Source organism: Rhinopithecus bieti, unplaced genomic scaffold (assembly GCF_001698545.2).
Source record: "Rhinopithecus bieti isolate Rb0 unplaced genomic scaffold, ASM169854v2 scaffold_10351, whole genome shotgun sequence".
In the NCBI taxonomy this organism is placed as follows: domain Eukaryota; kingdom Metazoa; phylum Chordata; class Mammalia; order Primates; family Cercopithecidae; genus Rhinopithecus; species Rhinopithecus bieti.
The window spans coordinates 904,409-923,229 of record NW_016806805.1 but is presented as its reverse complement, the minus strand read 5'-3'; the positions used below and the strand labels follow the sequence as shown (position 1 = coordinate 923,229).

The 18,821-nt window shown below is 41.6% G+C and overlaps 1 protein-coding gene and 1 pseudogene across 3 annotated transcripts in view; both read right to left on the bottom strand.

The window, feature by feature from the left end:
• Positions 1-20: 20 nt before the first annotated feature.
• Positions 21-891, bottom strand: LOC108533157 (40S ribosomal protein S3a-like; annotated as a pseudogene).
• A 6,537-nt stretch (positions 892-7,428) lies between these two features.
• The window catches only part of NRBF2 (nuclear receptor binding factor 2), a 21,753-nt gene continuing 10,360 nt past the window's right edge, over positions 7,429-18,821 (bottom strand). For 2 of the 3 annotated variants that reach the window (XM_017877567.1, XM_017877568.1), the window contains exons 2-4: positions 15,796-15,880; positions 9,554-9,594; positions 7,429-8,209 (exon numbers count right to left, since the gene is read on the bottom strand). In XM_017877567.1, coding sequence (XP_017733056.1) covers positions 7,502-8,209; positions 9,554-9,594; positions 15,796-15,880 — 834 coding nt within the window. In that variant the 3' untranslated portion in view covers positions 7,429-7,501. The remainder of the gene's footprint in view (positions 8,210-9,553; positions 9,595-15,795; positions 15,881-18,821) is intronic. The other variant, XM_017877570.1, reaches the window with a different exon arrangement.

The window sequence follows — 18,821 nt, the reverse complement described above, 5'->3', positions numbered from 1 at the left end:
TTTTCTTTTTTCTTTTTTTCCACAAATAGCACTTTTTATTTGACACTATTTGAAGTCTGAACTTTAAACAGATTCTTGGACTGGTGGTTCATATGCATCAGCTCGTTCCACTTTAGCACCTGTCTCGTCCCCGGTGGCTTTTCCAGAACTCCTGCCTTCACCATGAAGCTCCATGAGCTTTCCCAATTCAAACCTGGGCTTCTTCAGCAGTTTTACTTTTCTAACGAAGACACCATGGAGAGGATAAATAGATTGGCAAGCCTTTTCTATGTCTTTTCCAGTGCTGTCTGGAATCAATTTATTGACCACTTCTTTTCAAGTCATTTGTCTGGCACCTCGTCGGGTCATGATTTTCCAGTTCATTCTTCTTCCGGATTTTGGTGGACCTGTTCCGTGGCGTGGTTGCTGAAGGCCAGGAGAGAGAGGTCTCTCCGTATCTGAATTGTTGCGTTTTTTAGTAAAACCAACACAGAACAGATGAGCAGTAACCAAGTAACCATCGGTAGTCTTGACATCAACATGAGCTTCAATCATTGTCTGCCACTTTTTGACCATGGAATACATTTTGTCACAGGTAAGATCCACGCCATGGAAGTTAGTTAGGCAGTTTTTGTCCTGAACATCTTCAGTAATCAGCTTGAATTTTCTAAATGCAACTTCATCATTCTGCAAATCAGCAAGACTCACTTAAAACACATGACGCTTGAGACCATCAGATGCAATTTTGGTTCCTTGGGTCCTGGTGACGAGTGTCTTTCCAATATTTCTTATATTGGACATAGCAGGTGCTTTCACATCACACCAATCTTTCTTAGAAAATGGATCAGCCACTTTCTTCTTGGCTCCCTTTTTGCCACCTTTCGTAAGGCGCTTGTTCTTGCCAACCACCATGGTGCTGGTCAGAGAGTCAAAAGGGCCCTCCCACTTTTTTCTAATGTAGTGCGCCCACATTAGAGAAACAGGCTAAGACCACAAAAACTAAACTCGCCTTCACTTGGATTCTTTTGGCCCTAACTTTGAGGGCTTATTCCAAATATTTTCCATTCCTCAAGTCCAGAACCTGATCTTGGCCCCTTCATCTTTAGGAAATAAAAAGCTAATCCACTTGAGGCTCCCTCAAATTTCATCTCATATTGTCCTACTGTATGATTCTGACCAAGATTACTCACCTCCCTTAATTCCATGCCTTTGTTCCTGCTGTTCTAGAAATACAGCCGGGTGTACTGGCTCACGCCTGTAATCCCAGCACTTCGGGAGGCCCAAGCGGGTGGATCATGAGGTCAGGAGTTCAAGACCAGCCTGGCCAACAAAGTGAAACCCCGTCTCTACTAAAAATACAAAAATTAGCTGGGCGTGGTGGCGCATGCCTGTAGTCCCAGCTACTAGGGAGGCTGAGGCAGGAGAATCACTTGAACCGGGCAGGCGGAAGTTGTGGTGAGCCGAGATCGTGCCACTGCACTCCAGCCTGGTGGACAGAGCGGGACTCCGTCTCAAAAAAAAAAAAAAGAAAAAAGAAAAAGAAATTGGTATTGGTTCAGGCCTGCTTTGGCTGCCAAATTCTCCAGATCAGCCAACCCTTCTCCCCAGCTAGACCAAGTCTTGCTAATGATAGCTTTCAGCCTAACCTCCAGGCACTTCCAGGCCCACTGAGGGTCAACCTTCTTGAGATTAAAGCCAGGCAGCAAAACCTGAAAGGTCCTATCAGACAGGAAACTAGTATGCAAGACTACAGTCCCTGCCTGCACTAACCTGGCCCAGGCTTCTTAAAGACACTTTCTTTTTGAATTAGTTTTCCATATCTATTCTAGACAGGAAGTCAAGTAACACCTCAACAGATTCATTCTTCCATGTCAGTCATTGGCATGGCCGTAATACCCTCCCTGGCTAATGGACCCAACAAGAACCAGAAGTTTCTTACTGTCCACCAGATGGCAGTGTTGGTTAGCAGTAGCTCTGAAAAGGACAAGATTGCACCTGGGATACAACAAATAATCTGAGGATGCCCTTTATACTTTTTTAAACAGCCACGCCATCCACTCCCAGAGATCTTTGATTAGACTACACTGGGATTATGACACAATATAATGATATTAAAATTAAACACTTTTGATCTTTACATAACCTATGATTTAGAATGAATCAATAAATAACAGCTACTATTAGTTTACACCCTGATGCTTCAAATAAGTTATAAACACCCTGTGGCAGACCGCCTCACACAAGTATTCATCTTAATCATTTTCAAATAAGATTCTAACCACAACTGCTCACAAATGAAGGGTTATCATTAAAAATGGACATGAAGCTTTTTTCTATTGAGTGTAAAAACAAACTCAAGTCTCACCAGATGGTCTCTGAATAAAGAAAAACCAGGCCAGTCGTGGTAGCTCATGCCTGTAATCCCAGCACTTTTGGAGGTTGAGGCAGGAGGATCACTTCAGGCCAGGAGTTCAAGACCAGCCTGGGCAACATAGTGAAATTCCAACTCTACAAAAAATTTAAAAATTAGGTGTGGTGGCACACCTGTAGTCCTTGGTACTCAGGAGGCTGAGGTGGGAGGATCCCTTGAGCCCAGGAGATCAATGCTGCAGTGAACCATGATTGACCCACTGTACTTCAACCTGGGCAACCGTGAGACCATCTCAAAAAATAACATGATCTTTAAAAAAAAAAAGAAAAATGAAAAACCAACACTTTTTTTCTCTCAACTCACTCTCAGTACTTCACTTCCAACACCAGATGTGAGTTTTTTTCCCCACACATCAATTCTCTGGTAGGTGATCCTACAAATTTAACTCAGCTCTGGCTCTACCTACCTGGAGGTTAAGGGCTCGGTCCCACAAGACTACCCTTAATTCAGACCCAACCACAAGTCCCAGGTTCGACCTGTTATTCTGACCAACCAGCTGTAAATCTGAGGGTCCCACAACACTCCCCACTGCTGCCTAACCCCTTTGGATTCAATCCTTTGCTTGAATGGCTTAGGGAAACATCTTATTTACATTTAACCATTTATTATGAAAGTACTTATCAGAACAACTAGATGGGAGACAGACATGGGGCAGGGGCATGGGGTTTCTGTGTCCTCTCAGGGCACACCAGCTCCACATGTTCAGTAACATGGACGCTCTAAGAATCATGTAGTTCAGGGATTTTTATGGAGACTTAATCATATGGGCATAATCAATTGTACTCAATCTGCAGCCTCTCCCCCCTTCCAAAGGGTGGGGTGGGGCTGAAAGTTTTAAGCTTCTAATCATGGGCTGGTCTTTCTGGTGACCAGTCCCTATCCAGGGGCCCACAGAGAGGCATAACATTAGAACAAAAGTTCCTACCAGCCAGGAAATTACAGGAGACTTGGGAGCTCTGTGCCAGGAACCAGAGACAAATAGCAAAATATTTATTTCTTCTTATAAATCACAGTATCATAGTCTCCAATGCCTCCTTGGGAAGCAGAAAGTAGCAGAGGTACAGTGGTATATTGTGTACATGAAGATCAGGTCCCTTGGCACAGAAGGACAACTAGACAACCCAGTCCCAGTGTGGCAGTAAACGCAGCACAGTCTAAATGGTGATCAGGCCTTACCTTCCTCTGGGCTCTGCTCCCGTCTGGTACATCACTTCATGGAACTCATAAGCTTCTGGACCTCAGGTGGTTTATATACAAAATAACATTGCTTAAAGACCCTAAAAATTGTAACATCCAAAATATATTAAAACAAAAAGGTACCCACAGACTTATAAAAGCAGAAAGATAATGTACTTACCATTTTGAATTGGCTTATCTACAGACAAAACATTTTCATTATTCCAATAACCTTGATAAAACACCTGGGATAGACACGGTTTTGAAGGAACTGATGATTTTGAAAACGTAATTCCTCCTATCCCCCTTTCTCTTAAATATGGTTCCTAGATAGTATGCATTACCTGTGGTTAAGATAAAATTGTTCCTACACACTATTTACGAAAGAAATGTTTCTTTTGTTGTTAGTCTGTGAAAAGCTGACAATGAGAACTCGGAGGTAGGCTTTCTGGGCTGATTGAGACAGGGTCTTGCTTTGTTGCCCAGACTGGAGTGCAGTGGCATGGTAATGGCTCACTGCAGCCTTGAACTCATGGGCTCAAGTAATCCTCCCACCTCAGCCTCCCAAGTAGCTAGGACTATCAGCATGTACCACCACACCTCATTTTTTTTTTCTTTTTTTTAATGTAGAGACAGGGTCTCACTACGTTGCCCATCCTGGTCTTGAACTCCTGTGATCAAGCAATCCTCCCATCTCAGCCTCCCAAATTGCTAGGATTATAAGCACAAACCACCACACCTGGCCTTTCTGGACTTTTTAACGCCCAGTTATCTGGATTCAACAGCAAGAGGCCACCGCTGAATAATGGACAAGAGGCCGCTAAACTTCCTACACATGCAGAAGGCACTATTTAGAGGAAGTAAGCTATTCTCACATCCCTTTCAGTGCCTTATGCTAGACAAAGACACACCACCACCTAACAACCCCAACCAGGAGAGGGGCAATTAGTGTAGAGGCTAGGTCTTAAGAATGAATGAAACAAGTGGGGTTTTGGTGTTTGCTGGGTTTGATTCAGTATGTACTCTATAGAAGACATGGTGCTAGGATGCTGCAGAAGTACCACATACTCCTGGTCAAAAGGCACATAAATTCTAGTGACAGATTTTAACACAAAACTTCAGAACCAGATTAAATGAGCATATTAAATACTGTAAGTTTCAAAGACAACAGAAAAGTAAAATTAGTCCAAATAAATACATTAGTGGAAATGCAAAGACATGGGCCCTAGAAAATATATATCAAATTGGTAAAAGTAATGGCAGGGAAGGGCCCTGGAAGGAGGTGGTAGTGGTAGAAAAGGGGGGTAAGTTAGAAAAGTGTTCTTGTCACAGCCGGGCGCAGTGGCTCACGCCTGTAATCCCAACACTTTGGGAGGCCAAGGCAGGCAGATCACGAGGTCAGGAGTTCAAAATCAGCCTGGCCAACATAGTGAAACCCCAGCTCTACTAAAAATGCAAAAATTAGCCTGTTGTGGTGACGCATGCCTGTAGTCTCAGGTACTCGGGAGGCTAAGGCAGAAGAATCGCTTGAACCCAGGAGGCAAAGGTTGCAGGAAGCAGAGACCGCGCCTTTGCACTCCAGCCTGGGCAACAGTGAGACTCTGTCTCAAAAAAAAAAAAAAAAAAATGTGTTTGTGTTACATGTAACAGAGCTCATCTTTTAGAGAGAAATGGCTAGGCTAATAGAGTCATGGGCCATAGAACATTTCAGTGATGGGCCACATGACAGATTATAAGACCATACCTTTGTTTAGATACACAAATATCATTGTGTTACAACTGCCTAGTCAGTACAGTCCCATGCTGTACAGGTTTGTAGCCCAGGAGCAAGACTATACAGCCTAGGTGTGGAGCAGGCTCTGCCGCCTAAGTTTGTGTAAGTCCACTTTAGGATGCTCACATGAAAAAATCACCTAACATTTTCCTCAGAACATATTCTTGTTAAGCAACACATGATTTATTTTTGGCATAAGCTTTTAATGTCAAGTTTTATGAGCAAGGTTAGGCAAGTAAAATGTTCTGAGTCTAGGATATTAAAACACTGAGATGTTCAGCAGAACAGAAATTATAGTCAGTCAAACAGAAAAAATAGTAATAAAAAAACACTGAGATAAACTTTTTTTTTTTTTTTTTGAGACAGAGTCCAGCTCTGTTGCTCAGGCTGGAGTGCAGTAGCGTGATCTCGGCTCACTGCAACCTCCGCCTCCCTGGTTCGAGTGATTCCCCTGCTTCAGCCTCCTAAGTAGCTGGGACTACAGACACATGCCACCACAACTGGCTAATCTTTGTATTGTTAGTAAGAGACAGGGTTTTGCCATATTGGTCAGGCTGGTCTCGAACTCCAGACTTCAGGTGATCCACCTGCTTCGGTCTCCCAAAGTGCTGGGATTACAAGCATGAGCCACTGTGCCCAGGAAATTAACGTAACTTTTAAGACAGTATAGAGCTCAAAATAATTTAGCAGGCTAGTTTATTTTTTGTTTCATCTGCAGCAAGATGAGACAGGAAAAAATACGATTTCTCCATGGTGACTTCTACTGGTTTTTTTTTGAGACAGAATCTCACTCTGGTGTCCAGGTTGGAATGCAGTGGTATGACAGCTCACTGCAGCCTCAACCTCCCAGGCTCAAGTCATCCTCCCACCTCTGCCTCTGGAGTAACTGCAACTACAGGCGCGCCATCACTGCACCCAGCTAAAGTTTTTTTTGAGTACAGACAGGGTCTCACTATGTTGCCCAGACTGGTCGCAAACTCTTGGGTTCAAGCGACCCTCCCATCTCAGCCTCCCAAAGTGTTGGGATTACAGGTATAAGCTACCACGCCTGGCCCTATTTCTACTAGTTTCATCACTGGATTTGTGAGCCTAGCCCAACTTCCTCAACCCAATTGTCCTCAGAGGAGGCAATGTATTTCTCACTTCTGTAATTCCACACAGCAAATCCAAGCTTTCAACATGCCCAGTAGCTTGTACCCAAATGTTTTGCTTATATTCTCCTCTTCCCCTTCTTTCTCATGGAACATCATCCAGCTTGGTGAAGAGAATCCAAAGCAGCACTTCCTCACACTATGCTCTGACAGGGTGGCAGGTGCCCAAGGGACAGCTCCCTCCAGCCTAGAGCAGCCCTGCGCATTTTCCATGTGGTGGTCAAGAAAAAGGTTGCAAACAACACATTTAAACCTCAGGAACTTCTGTACTCTCTGTCACCCTAGTCGTAAGGGAAATGGACTACCAAACACTGAAAAAACAAAAACAAAAACAAAAAATCCTTGACACACAAAAGTAATCATCTAACCGCAACTGTTCAAAGTTCACAACGCAGAGAGAAGCCTCTTAGTGCCTTGCTTTTTAACTATCAACCACATTCAACAAAGGTATAAAACACAATTACTTTATTGATTTCTTACAATCAAATACTGCCAACTAGCATTACTTCCACTCTTGCATCATTAAAAACAAAGGGTATTTCCTCCTTGGTATTTTCAAATGATGCACTATACAATAAACAAAGTTAGAACTTAAAATGCACCCTGATTAATTATGTAAACTGGTAATTTGTTTTAAAAAAGCATAATAATTTGGTTCCTTTCTTCATAAAATGGAAATTTAAATATTTCTTCTGATAGTCTTGAGGTTATTATGAGTAGTGCAAAGTGTGGCACATATAGTTTCATCTAGAAGGGTGTGTATCTTACACACCTTATTTAAACAAACAAAATGTGCATTAACAAAATGCATACAGTCAATGCATGATAGAAAGCATGTTTCAAATATAAGGCAGCCCCTCCGGCCACCATATTATTTAGGTTTTGCATTATCATTTATGGCATTACAGATTAATTANTTTTTTTTTTTTTTTGCTGGATTAATGATTACTGTATTATTTCCTCTTTTCCCCTTTTCTGTGGCCTTCCATTTTAATTACTCATAAATCCTTTCAGAATATCCTCAGAGAGCTCCATAAGGGGAAGTTCTGGAGATGGAAAATCCAAGGGAGGAAGATTGGGGATTGGAATGTCCTTGGCTTTCCCGGTATTTGCTGCGAACTTCTGCCAGGTTGAGGAGGCTGTAGCAGTTTCTGAATGTGGTGGCAAGCTCCATAACTCTGATGTTTCTACAAAATCAGCATCTACATCCAGCTCCTTTTCTACTGGACCCTTTAGAAGTCTGGCCTTTTCAGCCTTTAGTTGTTTATTTTCTTTCCTTAATCTTTCATTCTCAGCCACAAGGAACTCCACGTGCCTCTTCAAATCTGCAATTTTGGTTGCCTGCTCCTCTATAATTGTTTTATCATCTTTTGGGGCTTTGCTTCCAATACATGGCTCTGCTGGCTCACTCTTTTGCTGAAGTAAATATAGTAGTGTGTCTGGATCCCTGTCAAAGATCCCCTGAATCTCAGGCAGGCATTTCTCTGTAGAAGGGCTGTACTTCTGAGAAAGGGGGCTCTGGCCCTCTGCATCCTCTGCAGAGGGTTTGTGAGATGCCTGAAGATGGGCAGCTACATCCTTATCTGTGTTCTGCTGGGCTTTCAATCTTTCTTCCCGCTGGGCCCTTTTCCATCTCTCTTGGATGAGGAGGAGCTGTTTCATATGGCTATCCCTTTGCAATTCCAGTGAAAGATGAGCCTATTACATAGAAGGAAAGGTAAAATTTGAAGGATTTTAACATTTTAAGTGTCTTAGTAATGTCCAACATATACTACTCCAAAATCCTCCTTTCTGAATAACCCAACAACACTTACAATTTACATACTATGTTTGCAAAAACACCATTCATTCAGAAAGTTAGAAGTCCTATTCCCAATCAATACACTAAATCAGATGTTTTCCTCAGTGTGCCTGACCCCATGTGTAATGGCATTTGTACTCAACTTAAAATTAGAAATCTCTCCTCTGTAGACATACTAATTCTACGAACAGCTAAGAAGAAAGTCATCCTTATCAACAGTGTGTTTGGATAGTTCAAAGCATGCCTGGATCACAAGCAGATTCCATACTTTCAAAGGCAGTGAAAGGGACAGAACACAACTTTAAAGTTCCCTTGGTTCACTTTGAGAAACTAGTGGCTTTCCCTGCCACTGATATACCTCATAGAAATGATCTCCTTAACTGATACTTTTAAAATAAAAAGTTTTAAACAAGATATTTTATATGTATTTATTTTAGAAACAGGGTCCCTGTTGCTGAGGCTGAAGTGCAATGGTCCAGTCATAGCTCACTGCAGCCTTGAACTCAGGTGTTCAAGTGATCCTCCCACCTCAGCCTCCCAAGTAGCTAGAACTACAGGCATGTGCCACCATGCACAGCTAATTTTTTAAAATTTTTGTAGAGATGGGGTCTCACTATGTTGCCCAGGTTGGTCTCGAACTCCTGGTCTCAAGTATGATCCCCCTGCCTTGGCGTCCCAAAGTGCTGGGATTATAGGCACAGGCCACCATGCCCAGTCTTATGAATAAATGTATCTTGAAACACTTGGCAGGGCCTCCCCAAACACAGAAGAAAATTTAAAGCAATTGGTGAAACAAATTTAAAAGTACCTGAACTGCTTAAGAATTCAAGCAAAGACAAGTGGGAGACGGGTCACATTTAAATTATCTTTGACAAACAAAGGGTAGTCCAGCTGGTTTCCTCTTGGCCAGGCCTGTTTACTGACTGTAAGCTAATGATCAAATAAGAGCTAATGATCAGGAATGGTCTGAAGAGGGCTCTCTAAAAGGTACATCTGGCTGGCAATCTGAGATCTGTGAGTAACCACTAGAAAAAAAGAAGTTTCTGCATTCCATGTCTGGGGCATCGACTGTAGTTCATTTAGTTTTAATTTCCATTGCGAAGTGCTCTTCCCTTGCCCATTTTATATATTTTTGACTATAGCATTTTGAGAGGGACACAACACTTTGCTATACACACAATTCAAGCCTCTACAAGAAAACCTTTCTAACCCTTGCTGAAAATATTGGGAACATGTCTCACCTGCTCAGACTGTGTCAGCTTCATGGCTTCAGAAAGATATGCTGTTAAAAGAAAAAACAGGCATGTTAATATGTGTCGCCGTTCTGTAATTAACAGGTAAAAGGAAGAGTTTTAATAATCCTCATATGACAAAGAGAACTGTTCTGATAAATAATTCTGATACAACTGGGGATTTTTTAAAAGAATTCTTAACTTCCCCCAAAAGGATGTCAGTGGCAATAAAATAAAAATATTCCCTACCCTATCCTGAAGGTTTTGTTATTTAAAACTCCTATGGATTTTATAATTCAGAAACTGAAGATGGCCTAATCGGAAAAATAGGTTTAGGGAAGATTAAAATCAAACAAGAACCTATCCAAACCCTATTACTCATTATATGCACAAAAACATCATGAGATTATGAAAGACCTTTTATCCATCTGAATACCTGGAATCTATCATTTTGGACTCCTATAGAATCACTTTTAATGAATTGTCTCTGAGTTAAGCTATCAGCCTTACGGTTAAAAGCCCTCAGGACCTGTTGACATATTTACTGTGAGGAAGTTACTGAGGACAGTATAATGTCATTTATGAAGACCTTCAAAAGACTTCTCTGATCTTAGATCCTCAGTGACTGTTTGAATTTTAATAGCCAATGTAAAAATTATTCTTTCCTCTTTAGGATGACTGCTAGAAAACTTAAGACAAGTTCTTTTTTTTTTTTTTTTTTTTGAGACGGAGTCTTGCTCTGTCGCCCAGGCTGGAGTGCAGTGGCCGGATCTCAGCTCACTGCAAGCTCCGCCTCCCAGGTTCATGCCATTCTCCTGCCTCAGCCTCCCGAGTAGCTGGGACTACAGGCACCCGCCATCTCTCCTGGCTAGTTTTTTGTATTTTTTTAGTAGAGACGGGGTTTCACCGTGTTAGCCAGGATAGTCTCTATCTCCTGACCTCATGATCCGCCCGTCTCGGCCTCCCAAAGTGCCGGGATTACAGGCTTGAGCCACTGCGCCCTGCCGGCAAGAACTAATGGTACATTTTGTGAACTATACTACTAGTCCTTTCCCACTTTCTCTCTCTATGGATGTCCTTATCTATGTATCTTTAGTTACATTTGATATTTTATTATACATTCATCGGTAAGACATTTTATAACCTTTTGGGAACAAGGTTAGGTATAAATAACAAGTTCTGTATTATCAATGAATTGCCCATAATGAATCTCCATTTTTATCTTGCTTGTGTAAACATTTTTGGCATCTTTCATACCTATATTAAGTCCCTCTTTTGCCTTTTTGCAGATACAAGGCATTGCTTTCTGTCCAGTCTTAATCCAAATAATTTAATGATTTGATGTCATAACTTAAGAGTTCCTGCCTGCTAGGTTCTACCGTAGTCCTTAAGATACAATTATATCGGGGTCCCAAACCCCCAGGCTGGTATTGGTCTATGTCTTGTTAGGAACTGGGCCACACACACAGCAGGAATTGAGCAGCACGCAAGCCAGTGAAGTTTCATCTGTATTTACAGCCACTCCCCACTGCTTGCATTACCACCTGAATTCTGCCTCCCATCAGATCAGCAGCGGCATTAGCTTCTCATAGCACAAACCCTACTGTGAACTGCACATGCAAGGGATCTAGGCTGCACTCTCCTTATGATAATCTAATGCCTAATGATCTGTCACTGTCTCCCATCACCCCTAAATGAGACTGTCTAGCTGTAGGAAAACAAGCTCAGGGTTCCCACTGATTCTACATTACATTGAGTTGTATAATTATTTCATTATTTCTATTATTACATTGTAAAATATAAAGTGCACAATAAATGTAATGTGCTTGAATCATCCTAAAACCATTTTGTCCACCTCAGGTCTGTGGAAAACTGACTACCACAAAACTGGTCCCTGGCAGCAAAAAGGTTGGGACTGCTGAATTAGATGCTCCCTCTCCAGGAAAAAGGAGAGCTAGGGCCAGGTGCAGTGGCTAGCACTTTGGGAGGCCAAAGAGGAGGATTGCCTGAGCCCAGGAATTCCAGACTAGACTGAGCAACATAGCGAGACCCTGTATCAATCTGAAAAGAATTAAAAGAAAAAACAGAGTTGGTTATATAGTCTTTGCCCCAGCCATGCTCACCATAATTACATCCTTCCAACAACACTTTGTCTTTTTTTCCTGTAGTAAGTCTGTACAGCTGCATACTAGTTTCTTTTCCTTTTGTTCATGTTTAAATCTGTGGAGATGAATGGGTATGGTGGTTCACACCTGTAATCCCAGCACTTAGGGAGGCCGAGGCTGGTGGATCGCCTGAGGTCGGGAGTTCAAGACCAGCCTGGCCAGCATGGTGAAACCCCAGCTCTACTAAAAAAAAAAAAAAAAATTAGCTGGGAGTGGCGGCAGGCGCCTGTAATCCCAGCTACTAGGGAAGCTGATGCAGGAGAATCACTTGAACCCAGGAGGTGGAGGTTGCACTGAGCCAAGATCACGCCATTGCACTCCAGCCTGGGTAATGGAGCGAGACTCCAAAAGTCTGCAGAGACATTGTCTGCTCTGCTATTGTTCTGATACACTGTAGACAAATTTTCTTAGACATCCCTTCCATCTTGCCTGCGTGTATTTGTCTCCCTGTTTGAACTAGTTTGCTTTAAATCCACTTTCTTAACAAACGAATAGCTTTCACAAAACCAAGCTTTAGCCAACTGAAATGCCTCCCCACTTTGTAGAACCTTTAAATTGTATGACATAGGAGGCTACCAAAGGATATCCCAAAGCACAAAGAATACAACAAGAATCACACTGTCATTTAAAGTATTCCCCACATTTAGATCTTATAAATGGGGCATTTTAAAGTTATTTTAAAGAAGAAAATTATTTTAAATCTGATTCCATGTTTATGGATTTCTTCCACAGACTTACAATAGATACAAAAGTACAGCAACACAGAAAAGTAGAAAAAGAGTACCTATCTCAAAAACTGCTAACAATTCTGGTTAAACTACTTCCTTTAATTATGATACGAGGCTAAAATGTAAAGTAGATATTAAGTAAATGATACAATAAAGGAACTAAGGAAATTTGAAGAATGTCTTAAAATAATAACATCTGGCCGGGCGCAGTGGCTCACGCCTGTAATCCCAACACTTTGGGAGGCCGAGGTGGGCGGATCACTTGGGTTAGGAGTTAGTTTGCGATCAGCCTGGCCAACATGGTGAAACCCTGTCTCTACCAAAAAATACAAAAATTTGCCGAGTGTGGTGGCGTACGCCTGTAGTTCCAGCTACTCGGGAGGCTGAGGCAGAAGAATCACTTGAGCCTGGGAGGTGGAGCTTGCAGTGAGCTAAGATCATGCCGTGGCACTCCACTCTGGGTGACAGAGCAAGACTCCGTCTCAAACAAAAAACAAAAAATAATAACATCTATTACTCTTCTATCAGGAATCTGTTAAACTGGTCCCAAAGCATAGAAGGTGCAGCAATATACTGCCTCTGAATAAGGATAGAATCATTTCCATGTTATCACAGTTTCAAAAGGCTTAGGTCAAGATTTGTTTTCAAACAAAATATTGATCAAATCCACACAAGTACACACTGTGTACTCTGGGGCCTGCTCATCTTCTGAAATGCTCATTTTGAGTTCTAAGCACTGTTAATGGCTATTAACTTATTTAAGGTTTTGTTCTTCTGTTGTGTATGAAAGAAGAGAAATTCACTTAGGGATGTGCTTATCTGGCAAATTAATGCTCACGTGCTCAGTTTCATTTAATTTGGCCATTCATTGTCCACCTCAAGAGATCCTACCTTTCCTCAAAAGGAAAGAGACATCAAGCAACTTCTTATTTCAGCACATTTACAATACAAACACTACAAAGAGGCTATAAAGTCCTTAGCTAGGTAATCTCAGGGTATGTTTTTAGTCTCAGAATCTCCTCTGATCTTTGACAGCTGGATACCCAGGCCCCCTCTGCCCTTAAATTCTCTCATTTCAGCCTTTCCTTCCTATTAGTCTTTCTTAGATGTTGATCTTTTCTTGCCTCATCTCTAAAATGATTTCCAAATAAGTTGCTTCCTTACAGAATACACCTACATCCATACCTTCCAAGACCAGTTATAAGCCCTAGAGATGCAAGTCAATTTCAAAAAGTGAGCTCATTTCAACCACGTCAATTTTCAACTCCATTCTAAAACACAAGTTGAAACCCCCTATCAACCCAGTGGGATTTACTAATCACATTAAGTTCTATCTCCATAATTGAAGCTAATGTGATCTAACAGATTGTCTTATTTTTCTACTCCTGAGAATGTCACAGAATTTAGACTGGGGGTGGGAAGTGGTTAATTGAAGCCCAACATCAGTTTTAAGTCTTCAAAGACAAGGATTAGGTTACGACTAAAACTTCCTTCTTTTTATATATTCGTAACATCCCATAGCTCAGTGCATAACATATGCTGATTCACTCCACTTAACATATGTTATATATATGTAACCATGACCATTTTTGGTTACATAAGGTATTGTTTCACTGGGGCATCCATATAAAACATGGTTTTCTTAAATAGTTAAACATGGTACATCATCTTTGTAGTGACTACAGATTTAACAATCTGATTCATAACAAAATATGGTTTAGGAAAGATTTAAAGAGCACTAGTTGACATCTTTAACACTGTACAAAGCCCTCTCACCATAAAAACACCCAAAGATTTATGGGATATCTACTGCATGCTCGGACCTACAGCAGATACCTCCAGTACACTTCAGTGGCAAAAATATTTCTTTTTTAAAAAAAGTGGGGGTGGGAGGCTGGGGGACAGATAGCATTAGGAGAAATACCTAATGTAGACGACGGGTTGATGGGTGCAGCAAGCCACCATGGCACGCGTATACCTATGCAACAAACCTGCACGTTCTGCACATGTACCCCAAAACTAAAAAAAAAAAAAAGGGCTTGGCGCAGTGGCTGATGCCCGTAATCCCAGCACTTTGGGAGGCCAAGGTGGGTCAATCATGAGGTCAGAAGTTCGAGACCAGCCTGGCCAACATGGAGAAACCCCGTCTCTACTGAAAATACAAGCCAGGTGTGGTGGCACACACCTGTATTCCCAGCTACTCAGGAGGCTGAAGCAGGAGAACCACTCAAACCCAGGAGGCGGAGGTTGCAGTGAGCCAAGACCATGCCACTGCACTCCAGCCTGGGCGACACAGCAAGACTCCATCTCCAAAAAGAAAAACAAACAAACAAACAAAAAAAACTTAAAATTTTCTCTGAAAATTACTAACTTCCAGGCAAAAAACACTGTAGTGAGAAGACTTATCCAATCTACTGCCCACCTTGCAGTCTGTATTTCACAAGTAAAATATCAAGGGAGGGGCAGCCTCTGTCAGGAAAGAATATGGCTCTAATCATCATACTGGCCTAGAGGGAAAGGAACGTGCCTGCCAGCAGAAGACTTCAGGGTCTGCCCTAAGAAAGATGACCTGCACTCATTTTGGATGTGGCATGAGTAAAACATCCTTTCCCCAAAGATTTTTAAATTTTTTATTTCTATTTTTATACTTACCACTACACTAACGAGGACCCAAAGTTTTTCGGTTTGTTACTCAGCCAACAGAAACTGGTCTAAGCAAAACAGGCCCCCAAGATCTATTTCTGAGTTCAACATATGCTAGGTTGCTTGACTGACTAGGGTAAAATTAGGTCTTTGATAAGAAGCCAACAATTCTGAAATGAAAGCTATCATCAGCATGTTACTATAGGCATGCATGTAGAGATGAGATATTCAGAAGGGAAGCTAAAAAAAGACCACAGGAAAAATCTCCCACAATTTAGGTAACAAAAGTCTTTAGCAAGTTTTGCATTATCAGCATGTTAGAAAACAGAAACTCAGTGAAAATGAATTGGTTGGAACTGAATTGAATTACTATTTTGAGAACCTGAAATGGTAAATTATTTGAAACCCAAACTCCTTTTTTTATAATAACTAAGATAAAATGGCAGACTTGTTACAATCAGCTCCTGTTTTTAGGGATCTTTGGGCTCAGAAGGCTGTGTCCAGGAATTGTTTACCGCATTTATGCCATCTTCGTGGTTTAGAAAGAAGATTGGATTAGCAGGAGCTGGGAAATCCAACACACTTACTTGAAAAATAATCAAAGCTGATATTCTGGTGAGTCAGCAGTATCAGTCTTGCATATGAAAAGCAACACACATTATTACTATTGTGACTTTCTGCTCTTCAGTTTTACAGAGTACTTAATAACACTCACCTGCAGCCTTTTTGTGACAAGAAATAGCCTCTTCGTATTTGCCTGCAGCTAATAAACGGTCTGCTCGTCTGCTCTGTTGATGAGCCTAGAAGACAAACATCCCTAAGTTGCTCCGGATCATAAAATAAAACACGTTTTCTCTTAAAAAGCAACTACCTTTTAAGAAGATAAATAATACTGTTTGTTGCCACATATCAAATCACTATACAGCTCTATCTGTAGCTGGAGAAATGTAATGGGTAGAGCCTAGAACTACAGCATCTGAAAGGAACTGGCAACTTCTTTCACTTCTACCATAAGCCCTCTCAAGGTTAACACCAGGCACTTAACTCCTTAATTGACTCACATTCTTCCACTCTTTGGAGATTAACCAAGAGTTACAATCATAGATTGTTATTCAAAATGTCTAGTTTCTTGATTTTTAACAAGCTCCTTTCAAAACAAGAGCTATTTTGTAGATACTTTCACTAATCTGTATAGTCTAAAAACTACAATCAGGAAATCACTCATCACGTAGTAAAATCCAAGCTTCTCTTCTATCATGTCATTCTTTCAACATTAAAGTTACTATGTTTTTAAAATAAAAAATTTGGACATTGCACAGTTGATGAATTCATGATACCAACATCTAATATTACAAAGATTGTTCTAAAGATATCTCATCAAAAGAACAAAGTCAAAAAAATTAGAAGTTCTAACAGCAAATATTGTAACTGCTCTTGAATTGCAAAGGAAAACTGATAAATAAGCAGTCACTGGCCTCCTTACACTTTAAGAATCTCAAAAGAGCTTTAAGGCCAGGCGCAGTGGCTCACGGCTGTAATCCCAGCACTTTGGGAGGCTGAGGCAGGCGGATCATCTGAGGTCAGGAGTTCAAGACCAGCCTGGCCAACATGGTGAAACCCCATCTCTACTAAAAATACAAAAATTAGCTGGGCGTGGTGGCTCATGCCTGTAATCCCAGTACTTTGACCAGCCTGGCCAACATGGTGAAACCCTATCTCTACTAAAAATACAAAATTAGCTGGGTGCGGTGGCTCACGCCTGTAATCCCAGCACTTTGGGAGGCTGAGGTGGGCGGATCACGAGGTCAGGAGATCAAGACCATCCTGGCTAACAGGGTGAAACCCGGTCTCTACTAAAATACAAAATTAAAATTAGCCAGGCATGGTGGTGAGTGCCTGTAGTCCCAGGCTACAGGCGCTGAGGCTGAGCCAGGAAAATGGCGTGAACCCCAGAGGCGGAGCTTGCATTGAGCTGAGTTCGCGCCATTGCACTCCAGCCTGGGCAACAGAGTAAGACTCCGTCTCAAAAAAACAAAACCAAAACAAAACAAAATTAGCCAGGCGTGATGTCAGGCACCTGTAATCCCAGCTACTGAGGAGGCTGAGGCAGAGGTTGCAGTGAGGCAACATCACGCCACTGCTCTCCAGCCTGGGTGAAGAGAATGAAACTCCATCTCAAAAAAAAAAAAAAAAAAAAAGAAATGCTTTAATATACATTATTTCAGCTGCTTTAATTATGACTTTGTGAATGCATTTTCCTCTCTTACATAAGAAGGCCCAAAAGACTGGTGGGGGTCATGTAATTTACATAAGATTATACATTTAACTAGCAAGGAGAAAGGCAGAGATCATCAGCTAAAGTTTTCTACCTCATGTAACGGTTTTCCTCAGTAACAAACTCACACATGATTTAGCAAAGCTTCACAGCTTCACAAAAAAGCGAAAAGCATTGTACACCCATGTTCATAACAGCATTATTCACAACAGCCAAAAGATGAAAGCAATCCAGATGTCCATCAATAGATGGAGATGGATAAATGCAGTATATACACACAAAGGAAAGGTACTGTCTTTAAAAGGAAGGTACTTCTGACGCATACTACAACATGGATGAACTGTGAGGACATTAGACTGAATAAAGTAAGCCAGTCATAAAAGGACAAATACTATACAAACCAACTTATTGGGTATCTAAAGTAGTCAAACTCATAAAAATAGGAAAGTTGAATGGTGGAAAAAATCGTCATTGAATGGGGGAGGGGGAAACGGGGAGTAGGTATTCAAACGGCATAGTTTCAGTTTTGCAAGATGAAAAAATTCTGGAGATTTGTTGCACAACCATGCGAATATACTTAAAACACTACTAAACCGTACACTGAAAAATAATTAAGAGGGTAAACTTTACGTGTTTTTTACATCACTTAAAAAAGGTGAAAAGTGGCCGGGTGCTGTGGCTCCTGCCTATAATCCCAGCACTTTAGGAGGCCAAGGCAGGCAGATCACTTGAGCTCAAGAGTTTGAGACCAGCCTGGGCAATATGGTGAAAACCCATCTCTACAAAAAATACAAAAATTAGCCGGGTGTGGCACTCGCATCCCAGCTACTCAGGAGGCTGAGGTAGGATGATCACTTTGAGCCTGGGAAATGGAGGCTGCAATGACCTGTGATCGCACCACTGCACTCCAGCCTGGGCAACAGAGTGAGATCCTGTCTCAAAAAAAAAAAAGGTCGGGCACAGTGGCTCATGTCTGTAATCCCAGCACTTGCGGAGGCCAAGGCAGGTGGATCACCTGAGGTCAGGAGTTTGAGACCAGCCTGGCTAACACAGTGAAACTCCGTCTCTACAAAAATTAGCCGGGCATGGTGGTGGGTGCCCATAATCCCAGCTACTCCAGAGGCTGAGGCGGGAGAATCACTTCAACCCGGGCGACAGTGGTTGCGGTGAGCTGAAATCGCACCATTACACTTCAGCCTGGGCAATAGTGAGACTTGGTCTCAAAACAAAAACAAAACAAAACAAAACAAATCTGTTCTGTCAGCTGAAAATGATTTGTCTTGGATGCTTTTAAAAGACATGTCCCTTTGATGCTGCATAAAATACTTCACAGAATCACGTTTGCAACTGAGATTATAAATATTCTGGGCATGTTTACAAATCATACTCAGTATAAAATACAGGTGAAGACAAAAGTAGAAAACAGCACTTCCAGCGAATGCGTTGCTGTTTGCCTCCCTACCACC